Below are 20,693 nucleotides of genomic sequence, written 5' to 3'. Positions count from 1 at the left end.
TGTCAGAACTGAACTGAATTGTGGGCCAGCCAGTTGGTGCTGGTGAAATGGAGAATTGATTGTTGGTGTGTGAAAAACTCCACACAAATTGGTGTCAGAAGGAAAACATCACACCTCCTGCATCCAAATTGATCCATGAGGAGCCCTGCCAGTTGTCATCCTTACTTATTTCTCAAATCCACCCATTTTTCTCTCCTCCACCTGCTACCACTGCCCTGCTCCAACCCTGTATTACCATTACTCCCCATCCAGTCTCTTCTCATCCATTCTTGCCCCGTGGAATTCATTCTTCACATTGCCCTTTCACCTAGCTACTCTTTGCAAAATGCAAATCTGATCATGTCATCCCCTACTTAAAACTCTTCATGACTTTATATGGCTCTTAGAATAATATTCAAAGCTTTATGTGGTTGGCCACAGCTCACTTCTCAAACTCTACCCCATCAAGTTCCCCCAGCCCTAGATTTGCCATCCCCCCCCCCGGCACAGGGCATTTGCACATGCTGTCTCCTATGTCTAGAATACTTTTCCCTGCCCTTTCACATAGCTAATGCCAACTCATTTTTCTCATCTGAACTCAATCAGCCTTCCCAGGGAAGTCTTCCTTCACTTCTCTGACCAGTTCAGATCCCCTATTTTAGGCTTTCATAGACTTCGCAGCACCTACAGTTGCAAATTTAAATTAACTAATGAGTAATTTACTTAATACCTGTCTTCCGTACATAAGACATAAGGACGGGTCCATGTCTGGTTTTCACTCACCTTGTGTCTCAGGATCTTGCACAAAGCCCTGCCCATAGCCAGCCTTTGCTAAATACTTGATGGCTAACTGGCTGAATGAAAGAATGAGACAACATTGCATAGCAGTTAAGGGTTGTACTCTGGAATCATCAGATTTGGGTTCATATTGAGTCTCTGACACAGGCTCTGTCACGTGAGGCAAAAACAACATCTCTAATTTCTAAAAATAGGGTTAATGATAGTCCCTATCTGGTAGGATTGTTGGGAGGCATAACTGTGATAACCCATTGCAAGTGATTAGAATAGCACCTAGCAAGTAGTGTATGTTTAATAAGTAACAAGTAATTATTTCCTCCTTTGTAAAGTGGGGACAATAAAGCTTACCTCATCAGGTTGTTGTGAGGCTACGACTATTAATGGGTGCTCTGGTAAGTGCTTATTGAATATTTTTTTTTCCTTTCAAGGGGGAGCCACAGGGATTAGGCTTTTTGAGTGCAGTTCACTTGTGGTTTTCCATATTGATTACCCACTAAATGTGGCTTTGGGGAAAGCAGTTTTAAAACCAGAGGCAATTAAGCACTAAAAACAACCAAGGAGGGATAATGGAGCCTTTGGGACTGGTCCAAGGCAAAGGCTCTCACCACCCCTCATGCTCCTCCCTCCTTGCAGTCTGCTGGGCCAGTGATGGATGCCACACACCCTTGTGGAGCAGAGCCTTCCTGGGGAAGGAACCTGCATAACTTCAATCCTGATTGATTTCCTCTCCATTTTATGACTGAGAAGAAGGAAGCCCAGCGAAGGGAAGGGACTTGCTCCCAAGACACATACATGCCCAGCCCAGGAGGGGCCAGGCCTCTGACTCAAGCATTCAGATTCCAAGTTTCAGGCTGTTTCAACCAAGCCCTCTGCCTCTCTTCTGAGCACTTGAATGAATTCTGACCTTGCAGCAATTTATTTGGGAACCTTTAGACATTTGTTTTATCCAGAATTACACAGTAAAGTTAGAAGATGTGTATGGTTCTCCTAGTCATCTCAGCTTCATCAGTATCACTCATCTGGTTAATCATTGATTTAATTATTCTATAAACTCTTCAAGAGCCTACTTTGTACTATGCATGGTTTTAGGCATCAGGGATCCAGCATGAATAAGGCAAGGTCTGAGATCTTATGGAGCTCACAGACATTCCTCTCTTTTTCTCAGAAGGTCACCAGCCATCTGCTCTAGGCCATCAGTCATGATCCTCCAGGATGTCTCTCTGACCCAGCACCTCCTCCCCAAACCAAACCCAAAACTCAGCCTCTCCTACATGGCCTCTGGGGCCTGATCCTCTTCCCCACTGTCAATATGGGCTGCATCCTTTGTCAGAGCCTACTCCTTAAAACCCACTGGCCTGGCATCACTGCCCTCATGGGATCCCTTTCTCCAGTGCTTTAAGCACAGGTCTTCTCTCTGCCTTTAGGAACCCCATAACCTGGTTCCTTAGTTCTTATCTAGCCAGTGGTGTGCTGATACATGTTTAACAAGTAACTCTCCAGAGGGGGAAAAAAAAAACCAAACAAACAAATAAAACCCTAATTTGTAGTTTTTACCAATTTCCTTAGTGTAACTACTCCCAGCATGGCTGACTTCAGGCTACTGACATGATGTCACTGAACTTGGAGTTGGAAAGAGAGATGATTACTCTGGTGTCAGCTGAATCCAGTCCTATCCCACCACCTACCCCACCCCCCCACCCCTCAGATTTGAGCCATAGGACAAAGTTGGATCCTAAGAAAGAGCACGGGCTTTGAAGTCAGATAGACAAGAGTTCAAAGCCCGGCTCCGATTTCTATACCAGCAGTGTGGCCATGGGAAAAAGTATTCTACTTCTCTGAGTGTCAGTTTCTTCATCTGTAAAATGGAGAGGCCAATACCAGTAATAATGTAGGTTTTTGTATCTTTCTCATCCCTACTTTTGTTCTTTGCTCACGCTGTTCCCCTGCCTGGGATACCTTCTCTTCCACTGATCTAAATTCTTGAGACTCTTCTTAGGTCCTGCTTCCTCCATGAAGCCTCCCCTGATTATTCCAGCCCTCGATGCTTTCTCCTTTCTCCATATTCTTACGGCAAGTAAGAGGTTGGCCTACCTGGCTTTACATTGACATTAATTTCCATATGATCTGGTCACTCTGGGCATATTCTTGTCTTTAGGACAAGGGCCCTATACATATGACTACTGCTTCCTTTAGCCCTGGCCCCAGGTCCTGCTCGCTGATTAATGATTAATGACTAATAACCAGCAGATGTGACATGGATCCATCCATCTATCCATCCATCCTACAAGTATTCAATTAGTTTCTACTATGTGTTAGGCACTGAGGATACAATGGGGAATTAAACAATGCTAGTACTCATAATAATTGTACTACTACTACTAATTACAGCCATTATAGAGCAGTTATATGCCAGGCATTCTGCTAAGCACTTTACAAATTTTAGCTCTTTTAATCCTTATAACAATATCCTAGGGAGTTAGGTACTATAATTATTCTACTTTCCAGTGATAAACATGAAGCTCATTAGGGTTAAATAACTTGCCCAAAGCCAGAGCCAGGATTCAAACTCTTAGCTTTGTGCTCTTAACAATGCCATTGTGCCTGTCACTATGCTCTCCTGCCCCCTTCCCTCACAGAAGTTATTTTTCAAAGCATTTTCATCCCTCTCTGGACCCTGACAACAATCCTACAAAATAAAAGCCAGGCAAGTTATCCCCATTTTGTAGATGAGAAAACTAAGGCTCAGAGAGCCTAAGTAAGTGGCTAAAGTCCTGTTACAGTCAGAGCTGTGGCTCCTAACTTCCAGTGGAGCCATGGAGGTTGCTGGTGTTCAGATGAGAAAGAATGGGACGAGGACCTTGTCCCCTGGGCCACAGGCCAATGCTGGGACCACAGAGGCCAGCACTTACCTTATGCACCCAGTCCTTGCAGTCATGGTCCTGCATGCACTTGTCCAGGGCCCCAGCTGACAAAACCAGCACAAAGTTGCGGGCATCCGTGACACTCTTGATGAGCTTGTCTTCAAACTTGCCCGCTTCCAGCTTCTCCACATCAATGAAGACACTGAAGCCGTGTAGCTGCAGGTGCACCTTCAGGAGGCTGCAAAAAGGTCTTATGTCACTGCCATGGCCTACGCCCCAAGGTCCCAGGCTGCCTGCCTGCCTGCCTGCCTCTCCTCACCTGGCCAGCTGGGAGCCCGAGTTACGGCGGTAGCTGATGAAGACATCTGGAGTGTCCCCGCTGGGCTTGCAGCCCGTGCAGGGCAGTGGGGAGTGTAGCATTTCTGAAGCAGATAAAAGACAGCCTGGTGAGGGTGGCTCCCCATCATTCACCACGAGGTACATCATCCCCTACACACTCAGCCCCCTAAGCCCGGCTCAGCCCGGGCGGCTTGCTCCAAAAAGGTGGAGGCGGTGAGATGACACCTACTGGAAGGCAGGATGCTAACCAGGGGTGAGGCTCTCTCAGAAAGCAGACATCATGTTTTAGGGACATTGATATGCACCTCCGGCTCTGCCCTCTGTCTAGAGCTGTCAGCAGCCTGCAGGCACTCCAAATCCAACACATCCCGAATCCTCCTCTGACCCTCTTCTTCCTAGTCTCCTACCAAACCCAGAAACCTGGCTATCAGCCTCAACTCCTGCCTCTCATTCATTCCTTCAACAAATATTTACCAAGCGCTTTGTGTGTATGAGGCACTATTCTTAGTGCTTGGGATACAGCAATGAACAAAACAAACCCTGCCCTCATGGAGCTGGCACTCAGTGTTCAGAGCCAGGCATCATGCTTTGTGGCTTCTGCCTTCTAACATCCTGGACTCCAGCCCCAGGGCCCTCCCTGTGTCCAGGCCCCCAAATCCAGCCTCTTCAGTGGTCTCCCTAAATCCACACTTGCCTAGTCTAATCTGTTTGCCATAGCCACCAGGGAGATCTTCCTAAAATCCAAATCTGAGCGTGTCATTGCCCCCACTTAAAAACCTCTGCATGTCTCCCTACAAAAGGGAGTTATAAGCTATTTTTTGCTGTAGACCCTCTCATTCTAAAAAAATAAATCTTAGGGGTTTACTGGGAACCACACTGGAAAAATGATAGAAGCTGGTCTGCTTTGGCTGAAGCAAAAAGAATGGGGCCAAAGCCCAGTCCCCTGCCCCTTATGGGAGCTTAATACATACTTACTGAGTGAGATGAATGAAAAGAACCCAACATCTTATAATATTCAGATTTAACACAGAAAACTTCTGTCTGTTTACAAAGAAAGGCAGAAGTTCAAGTCAGAGTTGTGTCATTTAATAACTCATAACCTTGGGAAATGTATTTAAAGTATTTAAATTTGAGTTTCATCATTTTTAAAATGAACACCCATGATGGAAGTGTTCTTTATCTTTGATTATGAGGGTGGTTACACAGGGGTATACATTCAAAACTGTCCATACTGGACACTTTTAAGTTAAATTATATCTCTTTTATTCTTTAAAAAGTTAAAAAAAATTAATGCCCATTGCATAGGATGTATGTAGAGATTAATGAGGTAATATCTGTTAAAAAAATGTACACAGGACCTGGCCTAGAGTAATTAATGATAAATATTAGCTACATAGTAAATTAAAATAAATTAATAAAGAGGGCTGCTAGAACCTGAGAATCCACTCTGCTCTCACGACCTCCCTAAAGCACCCACACTTTGTAGGCTGTTGATTAACAGGATAAGCCCCTAGTCTTCCCACCCACATTCACTCTGTGCACCCCCCATGCTGTCTTACCTCCTTACTTGTATATATTGCTCCTTCTGCCTGGGTTGCCCTTTCCTTCTGCCACCACTCTTTCCCCCACCCCGAAATACATCCTTCCAGACCTAGTCAGGTATCCTCTCCTCTCCAAAACCTAGGTCTGGGCAGACGAGATAGGTGGTGCTTCCTCTGGACTCCCACTGGAGTCCTGGGCATGCTACCTGCTGGGGTCACCTGCCTGTGTATTCTCCCACCCTCCTACCCACCTCAGACTGGGAACTCCTTGAGGGCAAAGTGCAAAATATTCGTCTTCCCATTCTCAGAGCCCAGTCTGGCACAGCCAACGTGCTCAATCAATCCGCAGTGGGGCTCGGAGGCTCCCCTCACCCCTCCAGGGCTGGGGCTGGGGCCGGGGCATGGGTGGGAGCAGCTGACCTCTGGCAGCCGTGAGGATGCGGGCGCGGTGCACGCCCAGGCGGATGCCACAGTCCTCCAGGAGCTGCTGCTCAGACACGCGGTGCAGCAGGGAGCGGTCTAGGCCACAGCTGACCAGGCCGTATGTGTACTGGCGGAAGCGCGGGTCCAGGCTGCCCAGCCAGTCAGCCAGGTTGCTGCGGTCGCACGTAGCGTAGTTGGCGAAGGTCTTAAGCTCCGTGAGCTCCCTGAAGAATCTGCACCGGAGGGAGGAGAGGAAGCTGAGGTCTTGATTGGAGACTGGCTAGAGGCAGAGGGGGCGTTTAGTTAGACCTGCCAAGGGGGATGTGCTGGCTAGAGGCTCTATACCTCTTTCGGGTGATGCCCGACTTCATGCCCAAGTCGGTCTGGAGTTCCTCCTCCGTAAGCCGCAGAAGCAGGTCTCCATCTACCTGCTGCTCCTGGAGGAGGGGTCAGATGTAAGGAAAGGCTCCCCTCCTCATCATTTGGACCCCACCCAACACAATGTCAAGGGCAGGGACCTAGAGATGGCGGTGGGGAGGAGAATGGGACCCAGATGAGAACCAACTGACTCGGAAAGTGGCCGAGTACAAGCTCCCCACCCCTAAAAGGCCACCCTAGTGCCGCAGGCGTGAGGTCCCGGATGGAGATTGGTCGCCTGTGTACAGGGCGCCCCTAGCGGCCGCGCGGCACTCAGGCAAGCACCCGCTTCCCGACCGCTGTCCCGCGATTCTGCGCGGCTCTACCCGGAAGCTCTCGCAGTACTGGGAGAAGCCGATCTGCTGCAGCCACGTCTGGACCTCGGCCTCCTTCCAGCTGGCCACGCAGGGCAGGATGGGCCGCGGCACCTCCTCGCCCAAAAGGCGCAGCGCGCGCTTGGCCAGCGCCGACGTCGTGCCATTAGTGGAGTAGGAGACGAGGCGTTTCAGGCTTTGGATGGCACCTATGTCGCTGAATACCTGGCGAAGTATGGGAAGAGGGTGTCTTGGATCCACCAGTTGCCCTAGACGTGCCTGGTCCCTCCCCGCGCCTCTTTTCACCGCTGAGAGCCCTACCACCTACCCTAGGTCTCCCTTCATCACCTAAATCACCAAGTCCTGTGGATTCCTCCTCCTGACTTCCCTCAACTCTTGACCAGGTAAGTCCCTCCCATATCTCCTCCCCTCTACAGCTTCCATCTGCTGTGGGATAAAGTCTAGTTCTCAGTATGGCTGCCAGGCCTGGCACAGTGCAGTCCCTCCCACCACTCTCAGCTCTCCACCTCTTTCACCAAGCCACACTCCTCTGACACCCACCCACAGAGGCTCTCCCACCTCTGGGCTTCAGCCTGTGGTGTTTCCAGACACTTAGTTCTTCCAGCCTGCTTGTGGGAATCCTACTCATCTTTTGAATCCAAATTGATTGGAACCTCCTCCACACAGCCTGCTTTGATTTATCCACAGTTTGGCCCATACCTCCAATTATGCCTTGTACCGCACTCTCAATGCCACTGTCATTAATTGACAATGCAGCTTCCACTAGACTGAAAGCTGAAGTCATGTCTTAGTCACCCCTGGAGTTCCATAACAGGCACACTGCAGGGCACAGAGTCAGGGCTCCATTTGTCTTTTCTTAACTGCACTCACTTGGCCTTGCTGGGAAAGGAGTGCCAGAGCTGGTGGTCATGGCTGCTGCCCAGACCCACTCCTTAGGGTCCTTACTCCCTACTTCCCTTTAAGTCCTTCTCCCAAAACAGAATGACCTGCTTTGCAAAGTCAGTCCTCTCATGGCCCAATTCTGGGGTGCAGAAAGGAAAATCAGAAGCTCCTAAAGCATTGGACCTCAGAAGAGGCCTCAGAGATCTCCCTGGCGCAAACAGTCTCTTCTTGATCTATGGGGATACACATGATGGGTGACAGTCACCTGTGAGACACACTCCTCTGAGCAGCCCCAGATGACCACTGTCATACAGACAGGGTGGTCCATGCAGCATGCCCCATTCCCTGTGCACCAGTGGTCACTAACCTCCCAAACCCCTAGAGGGATGCAAAGGAGGGAGAGTGACATTATAGGATAATTAATTCTGTAATATTTTAAAAACAAAACCTGAAAACTTTTGACAATTTAACTATTACTATTCCCACATCCAGGATAAGAATCACTGCTACAGTCCACTCCTTCAATTATGGTCCACTTCTTCAATTTTCCAGAGGACAAAAATGAGGCATATAAAGGCCCAGAGAGGGGAAGCCAGGTACCTAAGGTCACATAGCAAGTTAAAGCAGAGGGGAAAGGCTGCAGATCAGGCTCTGAGACTGGGGACCTCTTGGGACTTGGGTGGGAGTTATCTGACTGACAAACAGATGTCCTGCCTCTGTTTACTCCATCTCCTTCCTGGAATCCAGACCCAAATGACAAAAAGGTCCACTGGAGGGCCCCAACTGGTCATCTCTCAGGCACTTCAAACTCCATCTGTCCCCATGAACTCACTCTGTGCCCCACCCATTTCACACAGTTCACCTTAGTTCAGTACCAGGTGCCACCACCCACTGGGTTCCTATGTTCAAAGCCAGATGCCATCCTCGGCTCCTCCCTCCCCTTCATCCAGTCACCCACCAAGTCCTAATTCTGCCTCTTCAGCACCTCTGGAATGTGTCTGCTTCTCTGTGCTTCTGCTGTCATGCCCAGGTCCCAACCTTCACTATCCCAACTGCCCCCTGCCATGGCCTTCTGTCTGGTCCCTTTGCCTCCAGACACACCCTTGCCAACCTCATCTCCATGCAGCAGCCAGGGTGACTTTGTAAAACACAGGTGTTCCCCGAGTAAAACCTTGATCTTGCCTTCAAGGCCAAAATGACTGGCCCTCACCTTCCTCCTCACTTCACCTAACTCATGCATACTTCAAGTCTCAGGTGAATGGCATTTTCTCTGGGAAGCCTTCCCAGATGCTCTCTAACCCCCACCCTACCCTACTCCACACAAGCCCCACACCTGCACCCACCTTGGTCTTGCCCTGCAGACTCTTGATGGCAGCCTCGGCACAGAGATAGAAAGCCCCGATGCACTGAGCCTCCAAGCGCGACGAGTCGAGCAGTGGCACGAGGCGCTGCAGGTCGTCTGGCCCGCGGCCCTGGCTGGTGTCGCTGGCATCCACCAGGCAGCGGGCGAAGCGGCCGGGGTCCAGCGAGGCCACGAGCGGCTCCACGAGGGCCAGCGTGCCGGAGCGCTCCACCTCGCGCTCCACCTCCTTGTTGGTGGCCAGCACCGCCACGGCGAGGCAGGCGTGCAGTCGCAGCAGCTCGTCCTCCTTGGAGAAGGCGAGTGGGAAGAGCCACTCGGCGGCGCGCTTCTCTACCATGCGCCGCTGCACCGCCTGGCCCCCGTGCAGCGCACAGTTGGCTAGCGCCAGCGCACAGTGGCGGAGCAGCGCCGGGTCCGTGCGGCGGCACCAGTAGAGCACCGCGTCCAGGCCGCCGGCTGCCACCAGCCGCTGGCACGTCTCCTCCGAGTGCTTGAACATGTGCTCCAAGATGCCTGCCACGCTCCGAGCCAGCTCCACTGGCTCGCGCTCCTTTGCCAGGTTCAGGATCACGCCTAGCCCGATGCGCGCCACGCGGTCCCTGCCAAGACGCTTATCTTAGCCTCCTAGGAGCAATGGCCTCATCACTCATCCTCTCTGGGCCTTGCTAGTGTCATATAATGTCATGAGTCTGGTCCCCTCCTCCCTCACCTCCTGCCCTGGGAGAACCAGACTTCTCTGCTTATAAGGGTACTCCATCCTGGCCACACTCATTTCCACTCTTGACACCCATCCCTGGAGGAGCAGTATATGTAGTGGCTAAGAATTCTACCTCTAGAGCAGATTCCCTGGGTCCTGGTTTCTTCTCTACCATTTTCTAGCTGTGAGATCTTGGATACCTTTATCTTTCTTGGTTTCCTCATCTCGTAAATAGGATAAAAAGAATACCTACCCCATAGGGTTATTATGAAGTTTATAATCCATGTAAAGTGCTTGGCACAGTGCCTGGCACATAAAAAAGACTCAATAAATGTCAGCTTTTCATCTCTGAAGTGCCACTTGAAGTACACCACTCTTGGCCTTGCCTTCAGACTTCTCTTCACTCCATGTAGTGTTATTGGAGTGTATTTGTCCATTCATTTAAGAGGTCATTTATTGAGGGCCTACTGTGTGCCAGGCACTGTGGTAGAGGCTGAAGTTAAACAGTGACTAAGAGTGACTGGAGCTCATACACAGCTAACATAGAGCAAGTAAATGATGAATGGATAGGATAATAGTTATATGACCATAATGATAGTAAAACCAGGTGATGTAATGGAGAGAGCCTGGATGGAGGGATATGTCTGAGGAGGTGATGTCTGAGAGTTAAACATCCAGAGACCCCTGCCTGCAAGTATCTGGAAAAAGAGCACAACAGGCAGAGAGAAAAAGGACAAACGCCCCGAGGGCTGATGAGCTTGGCATGTTTGGGGAAGAGAAAGAAAGCCAAAGATATCTGCAGTGTCTAAAATCAACAAGGGATTCATATATTGAATATATATAAAAAATTCAACAAGAAAAAGGCAGTAAATTTAATAGAAGAGGGGCAGCGGACACAATAAATGCAGTTTATAAAAGACGAAAACCACAATGCTAACAAGCAAATAAGAGATGCTCTAATTCATTAGTAATCAGAGAAATAAAAATTAAAACAGCTATCACTTTACACTTAGTAGATGGGCAAAAAGCAGAAACTGGGTAATACAGGAAGTTGGTGGTGTGTGGGGCCATGAACACCCTGAAGCCCTGTGGGTGGGGTGTAGGCTGGGGCGTGTGGGTGAAATTAAGGAGACAGAAACTCTATGAACCACAAATGAGGGCTCTTGGGTTTATATCCCAAAGAGATTGTCACACAGCTCCACAAGAGGACATGGACAAGTCCATTCATTGCAGTGTTATTTGTGCTGGGGGAAGCTGGGGCAGTCCAGTGTCAAGCCTGGGAGAGTGGAGAGGTAACACAGGCAGGTGCCCACTCTGGAGCACTTACAAGTGACTGAGCAGATGATAACATAGCAACAAGGAGGATCTTAAAAACAACACTATTTTAAAGCAAGAAATAGAATGTGCTATATAATACAGCACCATTTGTGTACAATAAGAATCTGCACATAAAACAGGAGTAGAGATTTTACCAGAACACAGATAGAAAGATACACATTAAACATATTGGATGGTTGCCCATGGGATTAAGTTAGAAAGATAGTGGGACAGCAGTCAAGAGGAGAAAGAGAGACTGCATTCTAGGCATAGACGTATGCAAAGACTTGGAGGTGTCTGGTGTACTTGGGGACTGTCCCCATCTCAGCCATGCTGAAGTGAAGCTACTCTAAGTGGCTGTGATGGAGGGTTCAAAGGAAGAATGAGCACAGTGTTCTGGGGGCCTTTTGAGCCATCTCAAAGCATTTGTACTTTATTTTGATGGCAAATGGGGAGCCATTTTCAGGAAGGAGAGTGACTTAGTAACACGTGGGTTTTAGGAAACTTGCGCCGGCTGCTGTGGGGAGGACAGATCCACAGGAGAGAGGATGGAGACCAGCAGAGCAGGCAGGGGAGTTGCCACATTCCTGGCAGAGGTAAAACTGTCCTGTCTTCCTGACCTCCACAAATGATGTCCTCCACAGATGATGTTACCCACAAAGACTTACAGGCCCAGCCAGTCATGGAGTCCTCGCCCAGTAAGCATCACAGTGCTTGTGACTCTGTGTCCACTGCAGGGCCCATCTGAGCCCAGAACATGGCCTGAGGCCAGTACAGCTTTGCTGAGCTGATCACTGAGCTTCTCTCCAGCCCAAAGGAACAGATGGATCCTAACCATCCACTTGGGCAGCTGGCACTGCAGTTGTTCCTTTACCCAAGGAGAAAGCCAAAGCTCAAGAGAGGTTACATGACATGCCCAGGGTTACACAGCTGGTGAGAGACAGAGCTAGGATTTGAATTCATATCAGTCCATTCCCAGGGCTCAAGATCATTTGTTGGCACTGTTTGCTTCCAGAACTATCTGACTACATAAACTCTGACACTATCGAAACTAGGATGTGCTTAAGACATCATCTAATCCAACACCACCTTCGTTTCCTGAGGCCCATTGAGGGGAAGGGCACGTTCAGGAACATCAGTTTAGAGAGAGGACTTTATTCTGCATTTTTGAGCCCCAGCCCTCACCTTCCCCTATGCACCTGGCACCTTTATAGAGTTAACTCTGCTTATTATGAGACTTATTCACTTAATTCCCAATTCTTCTGCAGCCTGAGAAGCTGTGGGTCTGGGTTCAAATCCCAGCTCCAAAGGAGGGGTAAATTGTGCACATACACACACATACAAGCCTGTATATATACATATAATATATATATATAATTATAATATATATATATATGTATCTGTATATGCATAGACTTTATGGAAAGATATACAAGAAACTTGTTTCACTGGTTTGCCTCTAGGGATGGGAAGAAAAACTTTAAAGGTATATGTTTTTTGTACCTTGGCATTTGAATTTATGTGCAATAGTTTTTTTGGCTTTTGTTGTGTTTTGTTTGTTTTTTAACACATCTCCTCCACTTACTCACTATGTATTCTTTGGAAAGCCGTTTAACCTCATTATGGTCCCCTGATGGGGGGCCAACTGTAAATTTAGAGGGCTAGCAGTCCAACGAGGGCCTCACTGGGTGTTGTGGGTCCAGGCTCAGAGGGCCCTACCCTGTTGGGCTTCTTCTGGATTTCAGGGGTGAGTGAAGCTGTGATATAGGCTCCTGGGTAGTGGTTGTGGCAGCACCCTGGGAAGAAGAGAGCTGCAGGAAAGGGAATGACAAAAGGAGTGATGGAAGAACCTTCTTTAAGAGGAGGTTGGTTGGTGGAGGAAGGAAAGATGTCATAAACACAAATTCTCTCTGTCACCCCCCCAAACCCCATTTTCTTGCCCTTCCAGCCTCCTTCCGGTGCAGTCTAGAGGTGTGGGGAGATCTCCGAGAGGATTTTGATGGCGACCAGGCTCCCTAGGCTCTGTCCTTGGTCCTGAAGTGATGCCAGCACCAGCACGTTGCTCTTGGGGCCAGCGACACTGGTTAACGTGACTCCTCAGTAATTCTAAGCCGGGTGAAAACTGTTATTTTTCAACCTTGAAAAATGTCAGGGCTATTTCTATCTTAAAGCCTTCCTCGTCTTAGGGTGTTGGCTGCACCCATTCTCTAGGAGTTCTAGTTATAGCTGCCCCATCCCACATATCATGTCTACAGGGCAGACTCGTCAACCCAGGCCCACCACGTCCAGTGAGTGCCCACTCCATCTGCTAGCCCTCCACATTTACAGCCCATTCCTATCAGGACATCTGATGTTAGATGGGAGATTAAAGACTTGCTGAACAAGCAGAACCCTAACTTGGTCTCCTAACTTAAATTGCTTCATTGATGTATTTTTGACAGTTGTATCATTTCCACTGTCCACAAGGTTATTTTTACTTTTTGAAAATGGCAAGGAAAACACCCCCAATTCATGCTCATCACACTTGTGAGAGCTATATAAACTGAAAGTGACCCTTTCAAAACCCTTCTAAATCTGAGGGGCCCAAGAATTCAACATGAGACTGGAATGTGACAGCCTGGTCTGCTCTGGCCTCAGAGGGGATAGAAGGTGGGCCAGGGTCCTCTCATTCCAGGGGAGATCCCAAGAGGCAGGAAAGAGTGGCAACCAGGCTTCAATTGGACCCCACCTACTGTATCTTGGCACTGTGTGAGGAAGATTGGGGAACACATACTCTGACACCTGCCTAGTTCCACACCTGAGTTTCCTCTTCCCCACCCACCATCCCAGCAGAAAACCTTCCGTTCCCCATTAGCAACCACAGAATGAGATCATATCTGGTCTGTTACATGTACCAAAACAAAAAAGGAAGAAGCAGGAAGTGGATTGGGGGTGGTGTGAAGGCAGCAAGTAACCCTTAGTTCAGCACTCATTTCAGCCTGGGGAGAGAGGGGAGGGGTCCTCCTCCTGTTTTCTGAGCAGTGTTTCTCTTCCTCTTTTGGTGAGAGGGAGATGGTATGGCAGAGAGAAGCCAGCACAGAAGGACACCCAGGCATGCGGGGAGGAGGGCTGGGTTTAGAGGGAATTGGCATTAGGGTCCCACCTTCATTCTCAGAATCAGAGACAGTGTCCTGTCCTACTACTCCATTCCTCCCCTCCCAGTCAAATTCCTCGCCCCATTGGCCCTGGGAATGAATTTTGGCTGCATCATTATTTCACTGTGTGACGCTGGGCAAGTCACTAAACTTTCCCAACCTCAGTTTCCTCTGGTAAAATGGACACAATGGTCCCCAACAGGGATGTGGTGCAGGGATTTGTGAGGTGAAGCAGGAAAGGCCCGATGCGAGGTAAACGGAGACCAAGGCACTAGGTGGCCCTTGCTGCCCCCACCCCCCTACCCCGGCGCTCTCCCCCTAGCCCGGCCCCCTCACCTGTTGTCAGCCACCAGGATCTGCTCCAGCAGGCGGGCGGCCTGCACGCGCGTCTCCAGCTCCGGCGCCTGGAGCAGCCGCAGCAGCAGGTCTAGGCCTCCATCCAGGCGGATGGCGTCGCACAGACCCTGGGCTACCTCGCGGCCCATGGCCGGCAGCAGCCAGGCCTCCTCCACCAGCTGGAAGACCTCGGCCAGGCCGGCGCCCACCGCCCGCACGCTGCCCGCCTGCTTCAGCGCCGACAGCGCCTGCTGCAGTTCGGGCAGCGTGCGCTCCAGGGCGCCCTGCACCTCAGTGCCCGCCCCGGGCGACACCTCGCGGGGACCACGACCGCCCGCGGCCCACCATGGGCCAGCGCCGCCACCGCCGTCCGGCCCCGGCACCCCTAGCCGCTCAGCGCCGGGCCGTGGGCCCGACATGGCGAAATAGCGGCACAGCTTGTAGGCGGAGAGAAGCAGCGTCAGGACCATGGGCGCGGGGTTGCTGGGGACATGCCCAGCCTGAAGGGGCGGGGCCGGGAAAAGCGACCCAGAACTTGGGAAGAAGGGGACCCAAGAGGGGACCAGGGGGAAGATGCTGGAGGGAGGGTGGAGAGAAGGGTACCAGGCAAGGGCACTGACCAGAAATTTGGGGGAGGGGTGAGGGCAGGATCTGGGACGAAGCGGTTGTGGAAGGGGATGCAGGCCCAGATGCAGGGGCTAGGCGATAGGAGGAAGCGGGGAGGAGAGGAATGGACCCAGGCGCGGGAGGGTCTAGGAGGCAGCAACCAGAACAAAGCGGCTCCAGTTCGGGATGGGTTCGCAGAAACGCTCTGCAGCAGCCCCGCCCCTGAGAAGCCACTGGCCGGAGCAGACGCCCCGCCTCTTGGTCTCGCAGGGCTCCCGGTTGCCGCCTGCGTAGCCCCACACCCAGCCTTTCCCAGGCACGCCCACACCCCGGCCAGGCCTCTTCCTCCAGTCGCATTCCCCCATCCCTTCCGCTGGATGCAGGGGGAAGGAGTGGAGAGCGAAAGGACTGCCTCCATTTTACCCTGGTGACACTGGCATGTGAGGGCAACACGGTTGGGTGCCCCTGCCTTACTAGTGGTTAATGCAGTAATAATAACAATTTTTGAGGCCCTTTATGCCTGTTTCTCAGGCCTTAAAACATTCCTAAGAGGTAGGAATTAGTGCTCCCATTTCACAGCCGAACGGACTGAAGCCCATAGAGAAAAGATTGCCCGAAATCACACTGTCTTCTGATTATAGAACAGAAAAAGGCAGCGGAGTCTCTGAGGATCACTTCCTCCAGGTGATGGGAGGACTTCCAGAGGTCTCTGGACTCCTGAAAGTGAGCACAAAATCAAGCATTCTGTGCCAGTGAGCATTTTCTGGATAGAGGGAGCCTAGTTCTCACTAGAGTCCGAAAGTGGGGAACTGGCCTATGGGGAGGATGAGGGTGGCGGGCGATAGGGAGTGGCCTGCTGAGGGGCAGTAAATTAGCAGAAGACTCAGGAATTACATCCAGTCTAAGGGGTTAATATTCACCCAACTTACCATGCTATGAAGACCTGCTTGGGGAAATCAATGCACCCAAAAGAAAAACAAATTTCCCCAGTGTGCTTACCAGCATAGTTCCTACCCCACTTTCACTGCCCTAAATACACAATGGGGAGGGGGAGCCACCCAGCCAGGGATGTGTCTGATCAAACAGATCATGGGTCAATAACCATTTATGGAGAATGAAGTTGGGGGTGCTCCAAGCACTGGGCATTTTGTCTGCTTTAGCTCCCACCCTGTGCGACAAGCATGATTAGTTCAGAACTAAGGCAGGTAAAGAAGTTTGCCCAAGGTCCCATAGCCTGTGAGCAGCAGAGTGGGCTTCCATTCTGCCCTCCAGACCCACTGTGTTAGCCCTCTTCTGAGATGACCTTGAGCTTGGCAAGGATCCTATACACCGCTCTCCTGGGCCTGGAGTTCCAGGAACCTGACCCTTTGCTGCCTCTGGGGTTGGGGCTCTAGGGGCTGGGCTGGAGGTTGAGCAAACAGAGCAGTAGAAAAGGCAGCTCCTCTTCTCCAGTTTTCTCCCTCCCTGTTTCACCTTTCCCTCCCTTCCTCAGGCATCAGAGCAGAGACTGCAGTTTCTCTACTTTACCAGGCTCAAGGCTGGAGGCCCTGCCATGGCACCTCCAAGGCCCCTTCTGATGCTGGCCCTGCTGGCATGGGTTGTTCTGGCTGACCAAGGTGTGGGAGGGTGTCAGTGGCCATTTGGGTCAATGTAGGGTGGGCAAGGGTGGCCTGGGCTTGGCTGTGCTAACTTATACCCCTTCCCCACAGAGTCGTGCAAGGACCGCTGCACTGAGGGCTTCAACGCCGACAGGAAGTGTCAGTGTGACGAGCTCTGCTCTTACTACCAGAGCTGCTGTGCCGACTACGTGGCTGAGTGCAAGCCCCAAGGTGCGTTCAGAGTGGCTGGGTGGGCTTGGGGTCCCCTCTGCAGTTGGAGACTCACCACCGCCCATCCTGCCTGCAGTGACTCGAGGGGATGTATTCACTCAGCCAGAAGATGACTACAGGTTGTACGACTACCGCGAGGAGACCAGACCTAGTATGAGTGCCCAACCACAGACAGAGAGGCCCAGACTGCAGGGCCACACTAAAGAGACTCCTGAACAGGCACCTACTCAGAACCCTCAGGAAGAAGTGGTTCCAATATCTGGGCAGGGGAACTCAGAACCTGAGGTGGAGCTCCTCAGGCCTGAGATCCCAGCAGAGGAGGAGAAGTGCAGCGGGAAGCCCTTTGATGCCTTCACCGACCTCAAGAATGGTTCCCTCTTTGCCTTCCGAGGTGACTCAAGGAGGGGTCTCAGGGGAAGGGGCCTGCCCCAGGAGCATCCTCTCACATAGCCTCCCTCCCTCTAGGGCTGTACTGCTATGAGCTGGATGAAAAGGCAGTGAGGCCTGGGTACCCCAAGCTCATCCAAGACGTCTGGGGCATTGAGGGTCCCATTGATGCCGCCTTTACCCGCATCAACTGTCAGGGGAAGACCTACCTCTTCAAGGTGCCAGGTCCAGGGGCTGTGGGTTAGGGTCAAGGGTATCAAGGTAGGGGTTGAGGGCTGCTGTGTCCAGGACCAGGGTGGGAAAGAGGGCTAGATCCCAGCCTGTGGTCCCTGGCTGGGTCTCTGTATGGACATGAAAGCCCCAGGTTCCAGGTCTTGGGGCTACAAACCTGGAACTAGGGCTGCTGCCTTAGGTAGGGGACTCTGCCTCTGTGCCCAGCCAGCTGCCTCCTCACTCTCTTCTTCCTGACCCCTTAGGGTAGTCAGTACTGGCGCTTTGAGGATGGTGTCCTGGACCCTGATTACCCCCGAAACATCTCTGAAGGCTTCAGGGGCATTCCGGATAATCTGGACGCAGCCTTTGCACTTCCTGCTCATAGCTACAGTGGCCGGGAGCGGGTCTACTTCTTCAAAGGTACTCAGGGGGTGGGTGGGAGGATGAACAGGCAGTGGAGCAGTCTTGGTTTTCTTCCACACTCCACTGGGGACAGGCCTCACATTATTGCCAACCCCCTGCCGGGATCTTGTAACTTCTACAGCCCCTGGGCTTTCCAGTCTTGCTCATGGCCACCCCTCCCCAGGCAAACAGTACTGGGAGTACCAGTTCCAGCAGCAGCCCAGTCAAGAGGAGTGTGAAGGCAGCCCCCAGTCGGCCGTGTTTGAACACTTTGCCCTGATGCAGCGGGACAGCTGGGAGGACATCTTCAAAATTCTCTTCTGGGGCAGTTCCTCTGGTATGGAGAAAGAGCAAGTCTTTCTTCCCCCTCAACAGGGCTGGGATCTGCTGGTAGAGGTAGGGCTGGGCTGGCCAGAGGGGCTGTGACTGTGGAGCTATTGATCAAAAGTTGTTTGCTCAGGTCAGACTTTGCTTCTGTTGACCTTTGTCGGGGAGGTTTGCCTTCTGCTGGACCCCACACCTTGGACTTTGCCTAGCACAGCCAAGAGCACAGCCAGCAGAAGGAGGGGCTGTGGCAACTGGGGAGGGATATGGTGGAGGGAGTCCAGGTGAAAGGGCATTGAACAGGGATTTCGAAGGCCAGGATGCTAGGCTCTGCCTCTGGCTAGCTGTGTGTCCTCGGGCCCATCCTTGGCTACCAAGGCTCCCCATTAACCCCTTCCCTGACACAGGTGGTGTTGGACAGCCCCGGTTCATCAGCAGGGACTGGCTTGGTTTGCCTGGACAAGTGGATGCAGCCATGGCTGGCCATATCTACATCTCAAGCTCAACTCCCCGCTCCTCTCAGATCAAAATGACCAAGTTTAAGCGTCGCAACCGCAAGCGCTACCGCTCACACCGTGGCCGTGGCCATAGCCGTAGACGCAGCCAGAACCCCCATCGGAAATCTCGTTCAGTCTTGCTGCCCTTGTTCTCCAGTGAGGAGAGTGGTCCTGGAGCCTACAACTATGACTATGAGATGGACTGGCTAGTGCCTGCCACCTGTGAGCCCATCCAGAGCGTCTACTTCTTCTCAGGAGGTGGGAACCCTGCCAGCCCTATAGCTGGTCTGCTGTCCCTGCTCCCCATGGGCTGAACACAGCTCTTGGGTGATGATTCCAGAAAGCCAGATGGGAGTCCTTAAGTGCATTGTGGATGTTAACTTATCCTTCTAGGAGAGATCCAGGTCTTCTCTGGGCAGGAGTGGGCAGGCCAATGCTGGGTCTCACACACCCTCTCCCAACCTCTCTTCCAGACAAGTACTACCGAGTGAACCTTCGCACACGGCGAGTGGACGCTGTGATCCCTCCCTACCCACGCTCCATCGCTCAGTACTGGCTGGGCTGCCCAGTCCCTATCCACGAGTAGGAGTCTGAGTCCACACAGCTGGGCCTCTGCTGCCCCCTCCACCAACTTCCTCTTCCCAGCCCAATAAAGGTCCCTTGGTCTTGAGTTAAAGACTACTGTCCTGGCTGGGCTGGACAGGCAGGAGGGAGGGATCTGCCTGGGTAGAGGAGGGGAAGCTGGGCTGTCAGGGTGGCTAGTGGGAGGGGACAGAGCAGATCCTCCTTGTGTCCAGCTCATGTTGGGGATAGGCCCACTCTGTGAGCCAGAAAAGGTCTGGGTTGGGAGGGCCCCATGAGTGCAAGACTTCCCCCTGCACTGAGCAGCCCCCCACAACCTACCAGCCCCTAAGCAGGAGCTCGAACCCCTCTGAGGATGACAGGAGTCACCAACTGACACTTCTGAGCCCTGGGTTTGTTTTGCCTGTCACTGACTAGGGTCTTGGAGGAGAGAGAAGGGGCAGGAAGTGATGGGTTCTGGCTCAGCTTTTCTGCCTATACTGGACATGAAACGCTGTTAGCTTAGATATTTGAGTTCCAGGGGAAATGGTCACTGTGCTCCTCCAAACCCACCCCAACGATGATGGACCTTTGAGGTCTCTGTCTTGGATCTGAGATGCGGAGCACTGAGTCAGGAGAGATAGGGAAGGGCAGGAACTAAAAGGAAATACAAATGCACCCATTTCTCTTAGAAAAGTGGCCCAGAAGACTTCCAAGGATGAGTACACTGTAAAAGCAAATATCTTTCTTAAAACCCCTCAATGTAACTGTGGAATCTTCTCTGGTTCCAGATTCCTGGGCTCTAGAAAGCCCATTTGGGCTCTCAAGGGGCCAGAAAGAACGGGCTAGATGCAGACAAAGCTCTAAAGTGGACCTGAGGGTGATCTGGTGGTGACATCTGCTCCCAGCCCTGCTGAGAGGAGGGTGGCTCCAGCTCAATGCTGCCCCCTGTCTTCCTCCTTATTCTGTTCAGATCTCCTAGCCCTGTCCTTAACTGTGGTATAGGACTCCACCCACTCTCTCTGGATGGCAGCCAGTACCAGGGCACTGAGGGCTGCGGGATAGGCAGCTGAAACACTGGCAGCATTGGAGAAAGGGATCGCCTTGGCTTCCTGGAAGAACCCTGAGAGGATTTTCACAAAGTACAGGATTTCAGACACAGACTACCAGAGTTTGAGGTTTGAAGAGGGGGGTGGGCTTCTTTTATGAAGCCCAGAGGAATAGGGTTGCCCAACCCACATCCCCACAAGCCCCAACACTGCCCCTGCCCTCCCCTATTTTCTCTGGGAGTTCTCCGCCCTCCTCCTCTGAGCTGGATGCTAAACCTACCCCCTCCTGGAGGCGGAGCCAGCCCTCGGAGCAGGATAAAACCCCAAACCGAGGGGACTGGTGTGGGCACAGCCTTGGCATGGCCATCTGGCTCCTCACTCTGCCAGCTCCATGGCCAGCTCA

At 51.7% G+C, this 20,693-nt stretch overlaps 3 protein-coding genes across 3 annotated transcripts in view; 2 read left to right on the top strand and 1 right to left on the bottom strand.

Annotated features, from left to right (window-relative positions):
* The window catches only part of SLC46A1 (solute carrier family 46 member 1), a 12,135-nt gene extending 10,381 nt beyond the window's left edge, over positions 1-1,754 (top strand). Inside the window, exon 6 of the mRNA XM_006211962.4 lies at positions 1,411-1,754. The gene's annotated coding sequence lies outside the window, so the exon portion shown is untranslated. The remainder of the gene's footprint in view (positions 1-1,410) is intronic.
* SARM1 (sterile alpha and TIR motif containing 1) overlaps positions 1-15,622 on the bottom strand; it is an 18,596-nt gene extending 2,974 nt beyond the window's left edge. Inside the window, exons 1-7 of the mRNA XM_015245811.3 lie at positions 14,423-15,622; positions 8,919-9,537; positions 6,685-6,897; positions 6,287-6,378; positions 5,939-6,174; positions 3,958-4,060; positions 3,687-3,876 (exon numbers count right to left, since the gene is read on the bottom strand). Of these exons, the coding sequence (XP_015101297.2) occupies positions 3,687-3,876; positions 3,958-4,060; positions 5,939-6,174; positions 6,287-6,378; positions 6,685-6,897; positions 8,919-9,537; positions 14,423-14,892 (1,923 nt within the window). The 5' untranslated portion in view covers positions 14,893-15,622. The remainder of the gene's footprint in view (positions 1-3,686; positions 3,877-3,957; positions 4,061-5,938; positions 6,175-6,286; positions 6,379-6,684; positions 6,898-8,918; positions 9,538-14,422) is intronic.
* On the top strand, positions 6,892-20,693 carry VTN (vitronectin). The gene is made up of 11 exons (XM_015245813.3): positions 6,892-7,076; positions 15,670-15,751; positions 16,521-16,644; positions 16,738-16,857; positions 16,934-17,248; positions 17,323-17,462; positions 17,721-17,877; positions 18,044-18,196; positions 18,591-18,938; positions 19,154-19,406; positions 20,215-20,693. Exons 2-10 carry the CDS (start codon positions 15,716-15,718, stop codon positions 19,264-19,266), a joined length of 1,506 nt encoding a protein of 501 aa, XP_015101299.2. The 5' UTR covers positions 6,892-7,076; positions 15,670-15,715; the 3' UTR covers positions 19,267-19,406; positions 20,215-20,693.

Source organism: Vicugna pacos, chromosome 16 (genome assembly GCF_048564905.1).
Source record: "Vicugna pacos chromosome 16, VicPac4, whole genome shotgun sequence".
Lineage (NCBI taxonomy): Eukaryota > Metazoa > Chordata > Mammalia > Artiodactyla > Camelidae > Vicugna > Vicugna pacos.
This window is presented reverse-complemented; position numbering and strand designations above follow the sequence as displayed.

Bases quoted from the DNA above. Each gene is read 5' to 3' on its own strand.
- VTN (XM_015245813.3), top strand. From the start codon at position 15,716: ATGGGAGGACTTCCAGAGGTCTCTGGACTCCTGAAA. The intron at 15,752-16,520 runs GTGAGCACAAAA...TCCCTTCCTCAG, and splicing joins AGGTCTCTGGACTCCTGAAA to GCATCAGAGCAGAGACTGCA. The intron at 18,197-18,590 runs GTATGGAGAAAG...TCCCTGACACAG, and splicing joins CTTCTGGGGCAGTTCCTCTG to GTGGTGTTGGACAGCCCCGG.